The 19,903-nt window shown below is 32.5% G+C and overlaps 1 protein-coding gene across 1 annotated transcript in view; it reads right to left on the bottom strand.

Annotated features, from left to right (window-relative positions):
- LOC143069315 (alpha-soluble NSF attachment protein-like) overlaps positions 1-19,903 on the bottom strand; it is a 49,437-nt gene that overhangs the window by 6,778 nt on the left and 22,756 nt on the right. Inside the window, exons 4-8 of the mRNA XM_076243882.1 lie at positions 17,760-17,806; positions 13,862-13,939; positions 7,224-7,279; positions 5,558-5,642; positions 3,295-3,468 (exon numbers count right to left, since the gene is read on the bottom strand). Of these exons, the coding sequence (XP_076099997.1) occupies positions 3,295-3,468; positions 5,558-5,642; positions 7,224-7,279; positions 13,862-13,939; positions 17,760-17,806 (440 nt within the window). The remainder of the gene's footprint in view (positions 1-3,294; positions 3,469-5,557; positions 5,643-7,223; positions 7,280-13,861; positions 13,940-17,759; positions 17,807-19,903) is intronic.

Here is a 19,903-nt window from a genome sequence, read left to right as displayed (position 1 = left end):
CTTTCACAAACAATATCTATAAACCAAACAAGAGTGCACACGCTGAAATGTCTCGCCTTCTATACTAATCATTGATATTATGTTGATAGTCCTAAGTATAAAGCTTAGTTTTATTACAACTGTCTCATAAACTTAACATTAACCAAGATAACTAAACAAAGACCAATAAACCTTGAAAATGAGGTCAAGGTCAGATGAACCATGCCAGGCAGACATGTACAGCTAACAATGCTTCTATACAACATATATAGTTGACCCATTACTTATAGTTTAAGAAAAATAGACCAAAACACAAAAACTTAACACTGTGCAATGAACCGTGAAAATGAGGTCACCGTCAAATAAAACCTGCGTGACTGACATAAAGATCATAAAATATTTCCATACACCAAATATAGTTGACCTATGGCATACAGTATTAGATAAAAAGACCAAAACTCAAAAACTTAACTTTGACCACTGAACCATGAAAATGAGGTCAAGGTCAGATGACATCTGCCCGCTAGACATGAACACCTTACCATCATTCCATACAACAAATATAGTAGACCTATTGCATATAGTATGAGAAAAACAGATCAAAACACAAAAATTTAACTACAACCACTGAACCATGAAAATGAGGTCAAGGTCAGATGACACCTGCCAGTTGGACATGTACACCTTACAGTCCTTCCATACACCGAATATACTAGCCCTATTGCTTATAGTATATGAGATATGGACTTGACCAGACTTGGGGTAATTGTAATTGTAATCGTTAATCAGCTGTAATTGATTACAATTTTTCAAGTAATCATTGTAATCATTAATCAGCCAAAAATCTGATTACATGTAATTTAATTTAATCAATTACTTTTCAAAATACCCTGTAATCATGATTACTTTTTGATTACATTCTGATTACAATGAAAAAAATCTAAAATTGTGTTTTTTGTCATTAAATGAACCTCTTTGTTCATATTTGATAAATTTTTAACATACTAATGGTTTGGTTACTTTAAGCTTGTCTACTTCAGTAAAAAATAAACTGTTACAGTATTGAAAAGTCATCATTAGCCTAAGCAGAGACATATAATACAATTATATACCTTTTATCTTGGTAAAAGATATTGTACATACATGTATATTCATCGTTTTATAATGATCTTCATATTAATATTTGATTATAACTGTTATATATTCAAGTAATACTTTTCTTTAGCCCTGAATTATAATCTTTTGTTAATTTTTGTGATTTTTGTCAACTTTGAATTGACAGGTAGGAGACTAATTAAGGTTTGTTTTTATTGCAATTACCAATTGAGTATAGCTGTAGGGAAATATATATGATGGGCGTATGACATTTGCGCCGATTTTGAAAATTTCCATTCTTTCATTTGCGCCGATTTTATAATTTCTCCTAATTGGATTTACAGGTAAAAATAAGTTAATACTTTTACATGTACTATAACTTGAAGGTTTATTGGTATATCTGATTATAAACGTTGCTCAATTATGTTTAATAGATATAGGAAGATGTGGTATGAATGCAAATGAGACAATTCTCCATCCAAGCTGATTGGAAGACTATTTATGAAAGTAAACCATTTTTAAGTTTATTTTGATTCTAATTGTTCTGGAAATTCGTTGTAACACGATGGACATATTGTAACGACCCGATGAGTCAATTCTTTAATCTTCGACAGCCATACATATCGGAGGCTCAGTGTCCAGAAAAATAACATATCTTGCCGATGTACCATTAATTTACCTGTAAAAAAATCGGCGCAAATGAAAAAAAAAATCGGCGCAAATGAAAGAAAAAATCGGCGCAAATGAAATGCAGATCGGCGCAAATGCAAAACGCCGATATATGATAAAAGATAAATCAGACATGAAAATTTATCTAATTAGCACAAACTAAATTAAAAGTTGGACAAATATGTTGTTTAAACTTTTTTTTGTATTTGGACTGGACGTGTAAAATGCAATGGTTTTTAGTACTTTAATACATATTGTTTACAATTTGATTAAACATTTCTATTAAAATTTAACATAGTTTTAACTGGTACAAATGTAACTTTATTTCATCTATATTTAAACTTCCATAAACTGCAACTTGGAATACATATAAATTATGAAAGAGGTCAGAAGACAAACAAAAAAACTCTTGATTATGATATATCTTTATTAAATTTAATTCAAAATAATTTAGAGAACATTGGTGATAAAGTGTAATGTATATATATATGTAGTGAAATTTGGTGTTTATTTAAATAGATGACGTTTAATTTGAAGTTATCATTTTATAATTGAACCAAATAAAATACGTTCTCAAAAATGCTATAGTTATATTAAACGTTTATTCATCCACATCATTCAAAATGTTTTGTTTTTAAATTCATTGTAATCAGATGTAATCATGATTACTTTGCCAATATAATCATTAATTTAATCAGATACTTTCAGAAATGGTGTAATCATTAATTTAATTTAATCGTACAAATGACAAAGTAACTGTAATTTAATCAATTACATTGAAAGTAATCGAACCCATCTCTGGACTTGACCACCAAAACTTAACCTTGATCACTGATCCATGAAATGAGGTCGAGGTCAAGTGAAAACTGTCTGACAGACATGAGGACCTTGCAAGGTACGCACATACCAAATATAGTTATCCTATTACTTAAAATAAGAGAGAATTCAACATTACAAAAAATTTGAACTTTTTTTTCAAGTGGTCACTGAACCATGAAAATGAGGTCAAGGACATTGGACATGTGACTGACGGAAACTTCATAACATGAAGCATCTATATACAAAGTATGAAGCATCCAGGTCTTCCACCTTCTGAAATATAAAGCTTTTAAGAAGTGAGCTAACACCGCCGCCGCCGCCGCCGCCGCCGTAGCCGCCGCCGGATCACTATCCCTATGTCGAGCTTTCTGCAACAAAAGTTGCAGGCTCGACAAAAATTAAGATCAAATGTGTCACTGAATTCAGCTTGAATCGACCACAGAGGTTGAACCTGCAATTTGGAAAATCGTTTTAGCCCTCTGCTAATGTGATACTACTTGATAAGCACAGTAATACCATCTGAAAAACAAAATTATCACAAAAACTAAACGTGGACCAATGTACAATGAAAATGAGGTAAAGGTCAATTGAACCGTGCAAGATATACATGAACATTAAAAACACCAAATACAGTTGACCTTATGCCCTTATCAAATGAGAAATAAACCTAATCATCAAATACTGAAACATTGATCAATGAGATGAAGGAATCTGTTAATGATCTTGTCTTACCTTTACTAATTTATATTCTCTAGAATCGGCAAACTGTGGAAACATCTCCACATATTTCTGTGCAGCCTGCTGACCATTCAATAGATCTACACACAAGTGACATAACAGAGCTTTAAAGAAATGATCCTTAGCACTATATTTCAGTAACTGATTATCCATACAGGAAATGGCAATCTGCAAGTTTGAAAGCAAACAAGATATAATATCATTAATCAATTAACTTCAATAAATTTGTATATTACTATCATAACCAATATTTGTGTTTGGTTATTTTATTTTTTGGCATCATTGGATTGCTGTCTTATTGACCTAACCCCATAAACCTGTGTTGATTCCCTAAAACAATTTTAATTCCACGACATTTATGTTTTACACTGATTGTGGAGGAATAATGACTGTACATAGCGAATTATTTCCTCTCAACCCCATGGTTGGCTACTAAAAAAGGCAACAACTCTACAACCAGAAAAGCTAAAATCATGAAAATGGGCTTGACCTTCATTTAGTCACAGGAAACAACATATCTAAATTTGAATAAATGTTGAATGTGTCCATGGGATACAAATGATGCCCCTGCAAGTATATCCTGTAAAGTTATGAAGGGACATAACTGAAGAACAGTAAAAGTGAGCCTACCCAAATTTGACTTGATCCTAGTCAGTCTTGATATTTATGTGAATAAATTTTATAACATTTGGATGAGGCAGACTAAAATAAGAAAATGGAAACGAAAAATTTAGCATTTTTTTTTCCATTTGTAAAGGAGCGCAACTCTAGAACTGTTGTGATGTCACCAAAATTCAAATTTGACATGCGTTTTGTGTTAATATGCATTTTGTATAAGTTTCAATATTTGTTTGAGGCACACTAAAGTTAGAGAAAAGAAACCAACTTTGGTCATACAGACATATGTCAGGACACCATATTCAAGCTTGATTAAGCTCTGAATTTTGATTGTGATTAAATATTTGAGAGATCACGGAACAGAATGATTATGTAGTCAGAGAACAGAAAATGTTAAATTAGACTTTTACCTATCATGTTCTAATATCCAAAATTTAAATACATGTAAGATTCAGCATATCAAAGAACCTAAAAAATTATATATTTTTTACAAAATTAAACAAAGCTTAACTTTGGACTCTAAGGATCTGCATGGTGACCAATTTGTTATCTGGGCCAAAATTCTAGTCTTAATAGATTCAGTAGATTCAGCATATCATTGAATATGTGACCCAAAATGAAAGAGGTCCAAATAGTGAAAAATTTGAAATTGGACATTTACTAAATATGGCCCAATATCTAAAATCTAAGTACAGTGTTAGAATCAGCATATCAAAGAACCAACTTTTTTTGTTGTTGTGAAATCAAACAAAAATTTAATTTAGAGACCCTTTGGACTTCAATATGGACCAAATTGAAAAGGATCCAAATCTAACATCTCTAAATACATGGTCATTATTTTCACCATTTCAAAGAAATATTTGGTTTAGAATATCTAAGGGATCACACATCTTTGTCGCACAATGAGTTGAATAATTTTGCTGTAGAATTTTAAAAAGGGAATTATTCTTTTCTTGAATCCTAGTCTAGTTAATTTCTGTTTGCAAAGCCTCATCTTCGATCCTTTTTCTTTTGTTATACAGCAATTTTTTCAACTAGATATAGGAAGATGTGGTGTGAGTGCCAATGAGACAACTCTCCATACAAATAACAATTTAAAAAGTAAACCATTATAGGTTAAAGTACGGCCTTCAACACGGAGCCTTGGCTCACACCGAACAACAAGCTATAAAGGGCCCCAAAATTACTAGTGTAAAACCATTCAAACGGGAAAACCAACGGTCTAATCTATATAAACAAAACGAGAAACGAGAAACACGTATATATTACATAAACAAACGACAACTACTGCACATCAGATTCTAGATCTGCAACAAACACTAAATACTCTGAATGAATATACAACAACCAGCACTGGACACCATTCCCAATTTTATTTTAATGGACGATTGTGCAATTACAATTCATCATAGCTAATTGTGAAATAAACATTTTCCAAACCAGCAGCTACCATACACTTCACTGCATTTTTGATGTGATTAGACAAGTGAAGCCAAGGTTACATTCTGACATAATTTATGCATACTCTATTTTGTATTTCAGGTGCAAATTTCTTTACCCTAGGCCCCGAAATATGTAAATTAAAATTTTCTGCAGCAGTCCCTTAAGTGTTAAAAATAATCATACTAATATGAGTTACCTGTTCATACAGCTCAATTGCCTTCTCATAATTTTCTAACTGTGCAGAAAAGTGTGCGACTTTCAGATAACATTTATTCGCTGAGCTGAAATGAATTTAAAAAACAAAAAAATGAAAATTATAGTTTGCCCTTTGTAAATACAGCTGTTTCACAAACCACCCCTCTTTTGGGAAGACCTATACTATTCATAGATATCTTGTTTTATTTACCTGGTTTCCAATTATGATCACTACTTTTCATCTTATAGCAACATAACTCGAGAATGTTACCAGTATAAAAATACATGAGTTACATGGTCAAAATGAAATCTGCGAAGACCAAAAGTAAAGGGAAGGGTAGTACAGCATTTTAGTACAAGTTTAAACTCATTAAAAGTTCTAGGCAATAAGTAAACGTTGAAAATATACAGTACAGCCCTTATAACCTTTTTTTCTTAACTTTGAAAATAAAATGCTTTGCTATGTGCAGACTGATACTACAGCAGAGGTCAAACCCAGAATAGTTGGGACATAAAATATTTAGCTGATACTGTCTGAATTTGGATTGTGATACAACTTTTTACATAATATAGGCTTATGACACAAAACAAATGTGGTCAATGATCCTAAAAATTTCAAAAGGAACATTTAATATACCTGATATCCAAAATCTCACATGGTAAGATTCAGCATATAAAATAAATATCTGCCCAAATGAGCACATGAGACGCCTGTCTTGTTTTCAAATAATAAAGTTCAATGACTTCCTAATGTCATAATAGAAATTTATAAAAATCAAACGGGAACTTATGTCAATAGATATAAACTATTCACCAAAGTGTCATGAGACCTGCTGAAAGGATTTTTGATTTCTTGTCAAAAAACTGGAAAATCCCACTTTTTTAATGGATAAAACTTGGAAACGAAAAAATCTAAAATTTATAAAAATCAAGTGGGTACTTATGTCAATAAATATAAACAATTCACCAAAACTTCTTGCTAATTGGTGAAAGAATTTTCGAGTTATTGCCTTAAAACTGGAACCCTTTTTTAATGAATAAACCTCCATAACTTGGAAACATAAAATATAAAATTAATAGATAAATTGAGAGCCTGTTATTTTTTTGCTTAAATCTTTTATTAGTGATTATTTTTGCTTGTCAATATATATTAATGAGTGGTTTAAAAATGCCCTTTAAATGTTCCTTGTATCTGTCATATTTACTTCAAAAGCAAATAAATGCATAATACCTGTACGTTCCATTTTAGCCATAGTGTCTATATTTCTTGTTGTACAAGGAAATAAAATACAAAATTTATACTAGATTCGGCCCCTAATTGCTAAACTGTTGAGACCAAAACCCCTAAAATCAATCGCAACCTTCCTTTTGTGGTAATGAAGCTTGTATTAAAGTTTTTTTTATTTCTATTTACTTATACTACAGTAATTATTGGGAAATCATCTGTCTTTGGATGACACTGACACCAACAAAGACGTGATACCAATATACTACAAATTATTTTTTTTAATTTTTGCGGTCATATAAAAATTGGTAAGAAGTCTAAATTCTTTTTTAGTGAAATAGACAGTCCATACTAGGAACTATATTTGTAGACATTGAAAATGAAAGGTCAATAATTGAGGTTAAACAGCAATTCCTATAAACAGAACACTTATCTTACAAACCTGTTAGATTCTTCTCCTTTAAAGTAATCAGCAGCTTGTTCATAATTTGTTATTGCCTACAATAAAGATCAATATACAAGTTCCAGACCATATGAGTATTTGGACCATACGGGTATGGTCCAACCGTAAATATGCATTTGAAACATGTCAGTAATACAATATACTTTATCTTTAAAAAAAAATAATGATGGTTATATATTATTTTTATAATTCAAAGGCTACATAAACATTAAATATAGATGCCACAGTTTGATCTTAGTTTTTATCGCTAATTGTATTCCTTGCTTGTATGCTTAGGGTGAAATTTACTTCCACACGGTACCATAGCTTTACTGAATTTGCATGTCTTGGTTTTGCATGATCCTTTTCAGTTACATCTTTAAAAGCTAGCCTTCTTTGCAGCTGAGGTCTATTCCGATGTGTCTACAGTGTTTTTAAGAAATTCCAGATCTCCAATATCATAAAACTACTGCAGTACACTAATTCATAGGACAAACTTATATAAACTATGGTCTGTGCCGGTGCTGTTATCTACTTTCCACAATAAACGTGGTATATAAAATAACCAGACGCTCTTTTCAACACCGGTATACGTAAAGTAAAAAAAAATCCTTTAACAATATGTGCATTTGATTTTTTACATCTTCTTATTGTACTTAAAAATAGTGAGTTAAATTAACTGTGTGCAACTGCTTATTTTATTGAGATCTTTTTTATTATTAAAATATAAAAAAAACCAGGTGCTCCGCAGGGTGCAGCTTTATACGACCGCAGAGGTCGAACCCTGAACAGTTGGGGCAAGTATGGACAAAACATTCAAGCGTGATACAGCTCTGAATTTGGATTGTGATCAAATTTTTGACATTACATGGGTTTTTTTTTTACACAAAACAAATGTCAAGATTTTACAAATCAATTAAAGATTTCTTCAAACTTTTTAAATCTAAAATTAAATAGTTGATCATGACACAGCATAGGTTTCTGACACAGAACGAATGTGGTCTAATGAACTTGAAAGTTTTTTTTTGCCTTTGAGCAATTCACTATGCTGTTGAATATTAATCCTCTCAAAAAAATGTTTGAAGAAATTTTCTTTTTATTTATGAAATCTGAAATGAGAAAAATTTAAACCCCCCCTTTTTTTTCACATCCCCATTTCCCTTTTTCCAAAACTGATATCAATTCAAATTTCTAATGGAGTTTGCAACAATAACTACTCTTTTAAATACATCATAAAATATTAAAATGTAAAATAAAGTGCTTGTTATCACTGAATGGTAAAGATTGGTTGGTAGTAAAAGTGGATATACATTGTTTATTGTATAAAACAATAAAAAAAAACTTCATCAGCAACATTTTATATTGGCAAATTTCCAATGAAGTTATTTACATAAAGTTATTGGCAAATAAAAATAGAAAATGACATCATAGTCATGTCTGGCAAATGTCCAACATACATTATCTAAAAACATTTTAGATAAGATAAGGAAAAAAAGCTTCATCAGCAACATTTTATATTGGCAAATTTCCAATGAAGTTATTTACATAAAGTTATTGGCAAATAAAAATAGAAAATGACATCATAGTCATGTCTGGCAAATTTCCAACATATATTATCAACTACTATTCTATACAAAGAAAGATAACTCCAATTGAAAATTAATTGCTTTTGCACAATATTGTGCAATTAGATATTTCTTGCTACTGTGCAATACTGTGCAATTGAAAATTTCTTGCTATTGCACAATACTTGATATGGAATCCTGATTTGGACCAACTTGAAAACTGGGCCCATAATCAAAAATCAAAGTACATATTTAGATAAAGCATATCAAATAAGCCCAAGAATTTAATTTTTGTTAAAATCAAACTTAGTTTAATTTTGGACCCTTTGGACCTTAATGTAGACCAATTTGAAAACTGGACCAAAAATTAAGAATCTACATACACAGTTAGATTTGGCATATCAAAGAACCCATTTATTCAATTTTTGATCAAATCAAACAAAGTTTAATTTTGGACCCCCATTTGGACCAACTTGAAAACTAGGCCAATAATTAAAAATCTAAGTACATTTTTAAATTCAGCATATCAAAGAACCCCAAGGATTCAATTTTTGCTAAAATCAAACTAAGTTTAATTTTGGACCCTTTGGACCTTAATGTAGACCAATTTGAAAACGGGACCAAAAATTAAGAATCTACATACATAGTTAGATTCGGCATATCAAAAAACCCCAATTATTCAATTTTTGATGAAATCACACAAAGTTCAATTTTGGACCCTTTGGGCCCCTTATTCCTAAACTGTTAGGACCAAAACTCCCAAAATCAAACCCAACCTTCCTTTTATGGTCATAAACCTTGTGTTTAAATTTCATAGATTTCTATTTACTTATACTAAAGTTATGGTGCAAAAACCAAAAATAATGCTTATTTGGGCCCCTTTTTGGCCCCTAATTCATAAACTGTTGTGACCTTAACTCCAAAAATCAATCCCAACCTTCCTTTTGTGGTCATAAACCTTGTGTTAAAATTTCATTGATTTCTATTTACTTATACTAAAGTTATTGTGCGAAAACCAAGAATAATGCTTATTTTGGCCCTTTTTTGGCCCTTATTTCCTAAACTGTTGGAACCAAAACTCCCAAAATCAATCCCAACCTTCCTTTTGTGGTCATAAACCTTGTGTCAAAATTTCATAGATTTCTATTCACTTAAACTAAAGTTATAGTGCGAAAACCAAGAAAATGCTTTTTTGGGCCCTTTTTGGCCCCTAATTCCTAAAATGTTGAGACCACAACTCCCAAAATCAATCCCAACCTTCCTTTTGTGGTCATAAACCTTGTGTTAAAATTTCATTGATTTCTATTCACTTTTACTAAAGTTAGAGTGCGAAAACTAAAAGTATTCGGACGACGACGACGACGACGACGACGCAGACAACGACGACGACGCCAACGTGATAGCAATATACGACCAAAAAATTCAAATTTTTGCGGTCGTATAATGACCTTTTATGTTAATTACTGTGACCATACGCGTATGGTCGGACCATATGAGTATTTATCGCAACGCGGGTAAATTATCACGTTGTGATTGGTTTAACGCCGTCACATGATGACCCCCTATGAGACCGTAGGTATAGGCGGATCCAGGGTGGCCCTGGGTGGCCCGGGCCCCCCTTTCGTGGGAAAAATTTGGTTGATTATATAGGGAATCTTTGAAGCATGACTGGAGCGGCCCCCCCCCCCTAGGTCAGTCACCGGGCCCCCTCTAAGGAAAATTTCTGGAGCCGCCACTGCGTAGGGGGTTCATGACGCTTTGATGGTGACGTCATCTATTAATCTTGTTGTGTTTCATGGTTTATTTTTCAACAAAACGCAGCAAAAAAGGTTCAGTGTGCGATAAATTCTTTATACGGTTAACTACTGACCCCCTACAGATCCATAGAGGGTGAATAAAATCCATATGGGATTGGGCCTCCGGCCTCACCCACTATGAATTTTACTAACCCTCTATAAATCCGTTCAGGGCCAGTAGTGAACCATATAACTTATAATACCCATATGCTATGGTCATAAGCGTATGGTCTTAATACTCATATGGTCCGGAACATACACATTATTACACTGATTATTTGATTTATAGATTGCATTTGTTGACATTTTCCAATCCTTTAATATTTATCCTCATGTCCCCTAAATTCAGCAATCTTTTAGAACCATTTCTGTTTTTACTTTATCTGAACAATGTAAATGAGGTCAAGGTCATACAAACCCTACCAGACACGCATTTGTATATACACCACAGATGGACACCTTACATTAATGTGGGCTCTTTTGGGTTTAAGAGTGACATGGGATTAGCAGATTGTTTTCTTAGCATAACACATGAAAGACAATTTATTGAGCGTCAAAAAGGAAATAAAGTCGGGCAGGACATGTGAAATTACAACCATTATCATTACAATAATGAGTGGGATACTAGAATCTGACAAAAAATTAAGCCAGATCCAGGATCAGAACCCCCAAACAATGAGAACCACCATTAATACTTCAATACACTAAATATATTAGACCAATAACTGAGAAACTCATCAAATCATGAACACTTAGAAAGGATCAAGGAACCATGAAAATAAGGTGAAGGTACAATGAAACATGTCAAACAGATAACATGTGCACCATAAAAGCAATCCAATGTATAATGCATATCCAAAACTAGAGGCTCTCAAGAGCATGTATCTACTGTGGTTTAGGAAATCATGTAAAATAAGGTCAAAATCATCAAAATCATAATAAATAGAATTAGTTACTCTAACCATATGCTCTGCAGGGTGAAGCTTGATCCAACAGCAGAGGTAGAACCCTGAACAGTAGTGGTAAGTATGGACACAACATTCAAGCTTGATACAGCTCTGAATTCGAATTGCGATTAAATAGTTGACACAGAATGAATGTGGTCTAAGAACTGGAAAAATTTAAATTGGAGTTATTGGACCCAAACCTTCTACTTGTAGTATTAAGCATTGTGGTACAATTTCAGAGCAATTGAAATACTTGTTCACAAGTTATTATCCTGAAAGTAGAAAAATACTTGTTTTGGGTCCCTTCAGTGCCCCTAATTCCTAAACCGTTGGGACCATCATCCCCAAAATCAATTCCAACCTTCCTTTAGTGTTATTAAACCTTCTTATTAATTTTGGCAGTCGTTGAGCTCAGCTGATTACGTCTGCAAGAGGCAACCCTAAATAGTTGGGGCAAAAATATTCAAGCTTGATACAGGTCCAAATTTAGGCTGTAATCAAAAATATTTGACATAGTATAGGTTTCTGAATTAATGCAGTCAAAGAACTTGAAATTGGTTATATGAATGGAATTTATATTCAATTACAGATTTCTTGCTATTGTGTAATACACTGTGCTGTTCAGCAATACTTAGTAAATCTGTTTTCAGACTATAAACAAATAATGTTCAATTTATTCTCAATGTCATAATAGAAATTGATATAAATTATTGTTTGAAAACTGGAAAATCCCCCCTTTATTAATGAATAAAACCCCATTACTCAGGAATGTTAAATGTAAAATTTATAAAATTCTAAAGGGAACTTACATCAATAGATATAAACAATTCACCAAATTATCATCAGAACTGTTGAAAGCATTTTTGAGTTTTTGTCCCAAATAAAGGCAACAGTAGTATACCGCTGTTCAAATTCATCAATCCATGGACAAAAAACAAAATCTGGATAACAAACTAAAACTGATGGAAATGCATTAAACTGGAAAATCCCCCTTTTTTTATGAATAAAAACCCTGTTACTTGGACATGTAAAATCTAAAATTTATAAACATGGAAAGGGAGCTTATGGCAATCAATATAAACAGTTAATTTACCACTAATTCTTGCAAGTTGGTGAAAGCATTCTTGAGTAATTGCCTGAAAACTGGAAAATCACCCCTTTTTTTATTGAATAAAACCATATACATACCTTATATCTAAAAGGAGTAGGTCCGGTAAGGGCCGATTTTGGCCCCAAATTTCAGTTTCATCTAACGAGATATTTAGGACACTTTTTAAACACTTAAGTGTCTATTTTGATTGATTCGATCAGTTTATGCTAAAGATTTTAACTGATTCAGTCATTAAAAACGCTCCGATTGAAGCTTAAATATGAAAAATCTATCAAATATGCCAAAAAACGTCACTTTTCAGATGGTTTTCGTCAAAAATGAAAGTGGCCGCATCCGTGTTCATCCTCAACCTTTATATATGTTATGTATTATCATCAAATACAACTTACATTTTAATATTATGAATGAACACGAATGCGGCCACTTTCATTCAAGACGGAAACCGTCTAAAATTTAACTAAAATGCTATAATTGTGAAGATTTCAGTAATTTAGCATGACTTTATGATGCTAGTACACGATATATGTGCATTGTATTGTCAAAAACAGCACATATTTATGTAGCAGAAGCATTCTACTTTCAAAAAAATAGCTAAAAGATTACATTTTCACAATTTTGCAAAACTGCTTAATTGTGGGGCCAAAAAGGGGTCTTACTGAACCTACTCCTTTATAAAAAACGAAAGGGACCTCACATTTATTGATATAAACAATTCACCAAAGTTTTATACAAATTGGTAAAAGTGTTTTGGGGTAAATGTCCAACATGTTGACGCAGACGTACGGACGGACCGACAGACAGACAGACATACAGATAATGTTATATCATATTACGTCCCGTAAACAGAAGTATAAAAATGTGAAATTACCTTAAAATTAGCAAATCAGAGGCAGCAACCTAACAACTGGTTGTCCAATTCGTTTAAAATTGCTAGACAGATAGATCTCCGCCTAATAAACAATTTAACCCCATGTCAGATTTGCTCTAAATGCTTTGGTTTCCAAGATGTAAGTCTTCATTTTACCCATATGTTCTTTTTTTAGCCATGGTGGCCATCTTGGTTGGTTGGGCGCGTCATTGGACCCATTTTTTAAAGTAGATACCCTAATCAGGACGACGAATGCCAAGTGATTAGAAAAGCTTACTTGGCCCTTTTGGCCATGTGAGCATAAAAGGGTCTTTGTATGAGGGTGTGTGAACAGAATAATATTACAAATACCTTATCTATATCAACTAATTCTGTTTCATATATTTCTGCAACAGACATGTGATGTTTTGCTGCTATTGAAAATCTACCCTGAAAGTACATAAATATATTTACATAAATGATAAATTATAGGCAAGTGTATACATGCATATATATATATGCCAAGGTGGTGGAGTTGTCTAGCGTGTCTGATATACAGTGCATGCAATTTGGTGTCACAATATCTCAGTAGCATGAGTTAGAATCTCGGCGAGGGAAGAACATAAAAATTTGAGAAAGCAAATTTACAGGTCTATATATATATATATATATAAAAATATATATATATAAACGCCTAAGAAGTGTACATAACAACACCAATAACATAAAAAGGAACTATAAATGTAATTATTTATAAATATTTCGGATAACAGATATCCTTCATCGGTAAATATGATTGTGATGTTGAATGAATCAATTATCAGTCTACTTAGATTAAGCTGTTACAATCTTGAAAGTTATACAATAAAAAAGTCAAACAGAACATCAGGTAAGACGCTTGCACAATTCTAAAAATTTTAATTTAAAGCATATACTTGAACTCTTTGATGTAATTAGTCATATAACCAATGTCGTGTTTAACAAATTTTTAGAATTGTGCAAGCGTCTTACCTGATGTTCGGTTTGACTTTTTTATTGTATAACTTTCAAGATTGTAACAGCTTAATCTAAGTAGACTGATAATTGATTCATTCAACATCACAATCATATATACCGATGAAGGATATCTGTTATCCGAAATATTTATAAATAATTACATTTATAGTTCCTTTTTATGTTATTGGTGTTGTTATGTACACTTCTTAGGCGTTTATATAATTTATTTTATTGTGTACATGTATCATTACTTGTAATGATCCAGCGCCCACGTGGGAAAAATCGTTGACTATTATTCAGACGATTTATATATATATATATATAAATGGCAGTCAGCAGGGTTAAAGAACATCAGTTGTTCGACCTGTTAGTCAAATGCATTTTGTTTAAATATACTTCTTCACTTTTTTGGTCTTTTGGAAAATGTTGAATATACTTCTTCACTTTTTTGGTCTTTTGGAAAATGTTGTTTGTGCTGTATTTAGACCCTTCTACAACGAAATTTGTTTTAAATGCACACGTATAAAAATTGCAGTTTTTATACAACGCAATCATAGGTTTGAACGTAGTTTTCAATTTAGACTCGTTTATATTTTTTGGTTTGGGCTAGAAATCATATTTTCCCTCCAGTTTAAATGATCCGTTCATCCTATATTGACTCTTAAAATTCAAGAGTCTATCTAAAAATGAGGGTACATTTTATATGGCCTTCCAAATACCATTTCGATCCCTAACATCACTGAAGAGACATTTATTGTCGAAAATCCGGATCTGGTGTACAATAAATATTAACACCTCATGTTTGTGGCATAACATCGTGGCCACAAGTTAATTGTTTTCTGTTTAGTATTAAATCTATATTAAGATCCATTTTGTTACATCTTGTGATCAATTTTATTTGGCAATCGTCAATGGCAGTCAGCAGGGTTAAAGAACATCAGTTGTTCGACCTGTTAGTCAAATGCGTTTTGTTTAAATATACTTCTTTACTTTTTTGGTCTTTTGGAAAATGTTGTTTGTGCTGTATTTAGACCCTTCAACATCCAACGCAATCATAGGTTTGAATTTAGTTTTCAATTTAGACTCGTTTATATATATATATATAGTGTTATAAATGGGTATTGATAATAATCTCAAAGAAACAACACATTTTATATTTCTAAATTTTATTGGGATCAATATCTGAAAACCTGAAAAATAACGGTCTTAGATGATTTTCATACACTAAGACAACTTTGGCAAACTCAATTTGGGGAGATCAAACTGCATATTTTTATAATTAGTACCAATTTTATCAGATAACATAACATTTAACATAATGTCTATCAACTTATCAAGTTGTCATAGCGGTAAAATTCAACTGTCAGTGAACAGGCACTTCGATCACGATTTTCACAGGTCTACATTAAATTCACACTTTCAGGGGATAATGGGTTTGTAAAACATGTTTGTTGTTACCTATTCATTCAGTCTCAGTGTTATTTGACATATCTTTTGGGTAGTTTTCCCTTAAATTCCATCGTGGCGAGTGCTTGTTTACTATATTGGAAGTTGCCATTCCTTCCGGGTAACAGTACTTCCTTATAAAGTTATGATACATGGATGTATTAATAAGATATGATTAAATCACAAGCTGGCCTTCCTTTTATTGTGTAGGATATTTAATAATAAGATATTTTACGTTAAGTACGTTTTTGTGAAGCGCCATTAAGGAACTATTTTGTGATTTCAATGACGTCAGATAGAAACGTAGGTGATAAGGCTAAGAGTATGGAATTTTAAGGTTTATATTTATTATGTCACTTATTTATTGGAATTTAAAAGGAAAACTTTCACGATTTTATGGATTTATAACGACATTTTGGGACATGAGCCAGAGTTTTCCTTAGTATTTCAAAGTTATAGTAGATTTTCAGTTCTGTGAGTCGCGGATGTATTTCACCATCAAGTATAAATACGGCGTCGCACTAGCACTTCGGCATATCGTATCTGGCTATTAAGCAGAGCAGAGCAATAAACAAAACAACCCTTAAAGTCAACCAAGCTATTTGGGTACAGGATGCATTTCGATATAAAGCTATTTTACCTTAAGCTATGAGATAGCATTTCAAGTCTATATTTATCTTTTTACATCTTTTGGAATATTAAACTAAAAGCTTAATTACATAAGGACGTCCAGGAACCAAATACCGCTTCTTATAAGTATTCCCGCTTAAGCAGGTCTTCAACAGGAAGTGGCTTCAAATTCAGACAAGATGCGGAACCAGTTCAATATTTACAATTTCTAATAGCAGTTTTTGGCAAATTATACAATTATTAAAGATGTAAAGATACGATGTCCCACCACGTTGACAACTTTCTAATATCGTAATTTAATGAAATAAGTATATTTCATTCTCTCATTATTGTATGATTGATAGGATAAAGTCTTGTAAATCTGTATATATTAAAGTTACATCTGGGGTTCGGAAGGCCAGCGTCTTACTATTCCAATTTATGGTTATACTATGTTATTGCTAATATTTGAATGAGTTATTTATTGAGATATATGGACAAGAATAAAAGTCATTCTCTTACACTGGATTCATCATTTTAGATGTGATTATGCTGGAGTCAACAAACTACACTTAAAACAAGACTAAGTAAAGGAACACGGTCAATAAGCAATCATACGGAATTAAAAGTACACTTGACCCCTACTCGCCCACCTGTAACAATATATATATATATATATAAATAAGCCATTGTGTCTTTTGAAAAAGATGTAAGAATAAAATGTTACAATATTCAGTGGTTTGCCTTTCTTGTACTCTTTCATTTGTATATTGAGTTATCCATTGCTCAGCAATGCACTTGCTTATGTTGTGACGTTATATCATTTAAAATTACTATCTAGAATTATGTGTTGTTGGTTTTTTTCCATTTATTGTCATATAAGAGAATATTTATCATAATTATCATATCAATTCTTCGGGTGATAAATAGAGAATTTGTTTTTGACTCTTTTGCGGCCTCCTGCTTCCCAGAAAGTTGTTATAATTGTAAATGGGGATCCTTTATCTGCATCCTGATCAACTGAGGAAGTTGTTAACATAAAATTAAAAAAAAAAGACAATAATTCAATTGTTTACACTGCTGGTGCCAAATTGTAATCCCTAATTAGCAATTTAAAGACAAAAATGAAGAATTAAGACAGGAAACACAATTATGTCTTACCTTTAAGAACAAGAAAAACATTGATTATTGCATTTTATAGATACATGCCATTGCTTACCATATCTGTAAATATTTCTATGGCCTTAAGTAAACAATTCACAGCCTCTGTGAAAAAGAAAAAAAATATGTTGAAATCAACAAACAGTATAGCATTTTTACATTTTGCAAGAATTATAGCAAACTTAATCTTAAAAATGCACAAATATAAGCCTACCTTACTTACTTCTACATAATCAAAGGTCCTGACTGATCATCTTTCATCCATATATATGGAATTTTTGAGAGAAAAAAAAACTGTTACCAACTATTAAAAAACTAGAGGGTCCAAGGACCCTGTGTCGCTCACCTGATATTTTTATTTACAATTGTTGCATGATAAATGCAACTGTTGTACTGTTGTTTAGTTTCAGAGATATAATACTAAAGAGTGCATTTGAAACCTATGTTTTATTTCAGCCATGTGGGCAGGCAGGGTCATCATACACAGTGGTCCCTGGATATCCTAGTGGTGATTTAAACCAAGTTTGTTTAAATCCGACAGTTGTTCAGGGGAGAATTTTTGTAAAATTTATCTAACAAGAAATGCAAAGTAATGAGAAAGTTGTGAAGTAGTTTTGTTGTTGCGCAACCCCCCCCGCCTTTGCCAAAAAAAACAAAAAGGTAATAAAAAATTATCATATATGGGCAATCTATCCTATAAATGATTTCTGCAAAATTCAGTTGATTGTGCAACGGTTGTATAGCCAGCTGAGGTCGTTAAAAACTCTCTTTCTTTTGTTGTTGCAGATAGATCTTGACCTGATAAACAATTTTACCACATGTCAGATTTGCTCTAAATGCTTTGGTTTTTGAGTGATAAGCCAAAACTGCATTTTACCCCTATGTTCTATTTTTAGCCATGGCGGCCATCTTGGTTGGTTGGCCGGGTCATCGGACACAATTTTTAAACTAGATACCCTAATAATGATTTTGGCCATGTTTGGTTAAATCTGGTCCAGTAGTTTCAGAGGAGAAGATTTTTGTAAAAGATAACTAAGATCTACGAAAAATGGTTAAAAATTGACTATAAAGGGCAATAACTCCTAAAGGGGTCAACAGACCATTTTGGTCATTTGACTTATTTGTAGATCATACTTAACTGAACATTTTTGCTGTTTACAGTTTATCTCTATCTATAATAATATTCAAGATAATAACGAAAAACAGCAAAATTTCCTTAAAATTACCAATTCAGGGGCAGCAACCTATCAACGAGTTGTCCGATACATCTCAAAATTTCAGGGCAGATAGATCTTGACCTGATACACAATTTTACTACATGTCAGATTTGCTCTATATGCTTCGGTTTTTGAGTGATAAGCCAAAAACTGCATTTTACCCCTATGTTCTATTTTTAGCCATGGCGGCCATCTTGGTTGGTTGGCCGGATCACCGGACACAATTTTTAAACTAGATACCTGAATGATGATTGTGGCCAATTTGGTTTAATTTGGCCCTGTAGTTTCAGAGGAGAAGATTTTTGTAAAAGATAATTAAGATTTACGAAAAATGGTTAAAAATTGACTATAAAGGGCAATAACTTCTAAAGGGGTCAACAGACCATTTTGGTCATGTTGACTTATTTGTAGATTTTACTTTGCTGAACATTTTTGCTGTTTACAGTTTATCTATATCTATAATAATATTCAAGATAATAACCAAAAACAGCAAAATTTTCTCAAAATTACCAATTCAGGGGCAGCAACCTATAAACGGGTTGTTCGATTCATCTGAAAATTTCAGGGCAGATAGATCTTGACCTGATAAACAATTTTACCCCATGTCAGATTTGCTCTAAATGCTTTGATTTTTGAGTTATAAGCCAAAAACTGCATTTTACCCCTATGTTCTATTTTTAGCCATGGCGGCCATCTTGGTTGGTTGGCCGTGTCACCGGACACAATTTTTAAACTAGATACCCTAATAATGATTTTGGCCATGTTTGGTTAAATTTGGCCCAGCAGTTTCAGAGGAGAAGATTTTTGTAAAAGTTAACGACGACGGACGCAGGACGACGGACGACGACGACGGACGACGACGGACGCCGGACGCCAAGTGATGAGAAAAGCTCACTTGGCCCTTCGGGCCAGGTGAGCTAAAAAATATGTGGAATGTGTCCATAGGGACACAGATGATACCCCCGCTAGCATATAACATAATAAA

Source organism: Mytilus galloprovincialis, chromosome 3, assembly GCF_965363235.1.
Source record: "Mytilus galloprovincialis chromosome 3, xbMytGall1.hap1.1, whole genome shotgun sequence".
Taxonomy (NCBI): Eukaryota; Metazoa; Mollusca; class Bivalvia; order Mytilida; family Mytilidae; genus Mytilus; species Mytilus galloprovincialis.
Note: the sequence above shows the minus strand (reverse complement) of the source record. Positions and strands in the feature narration are given on the sequence as shown.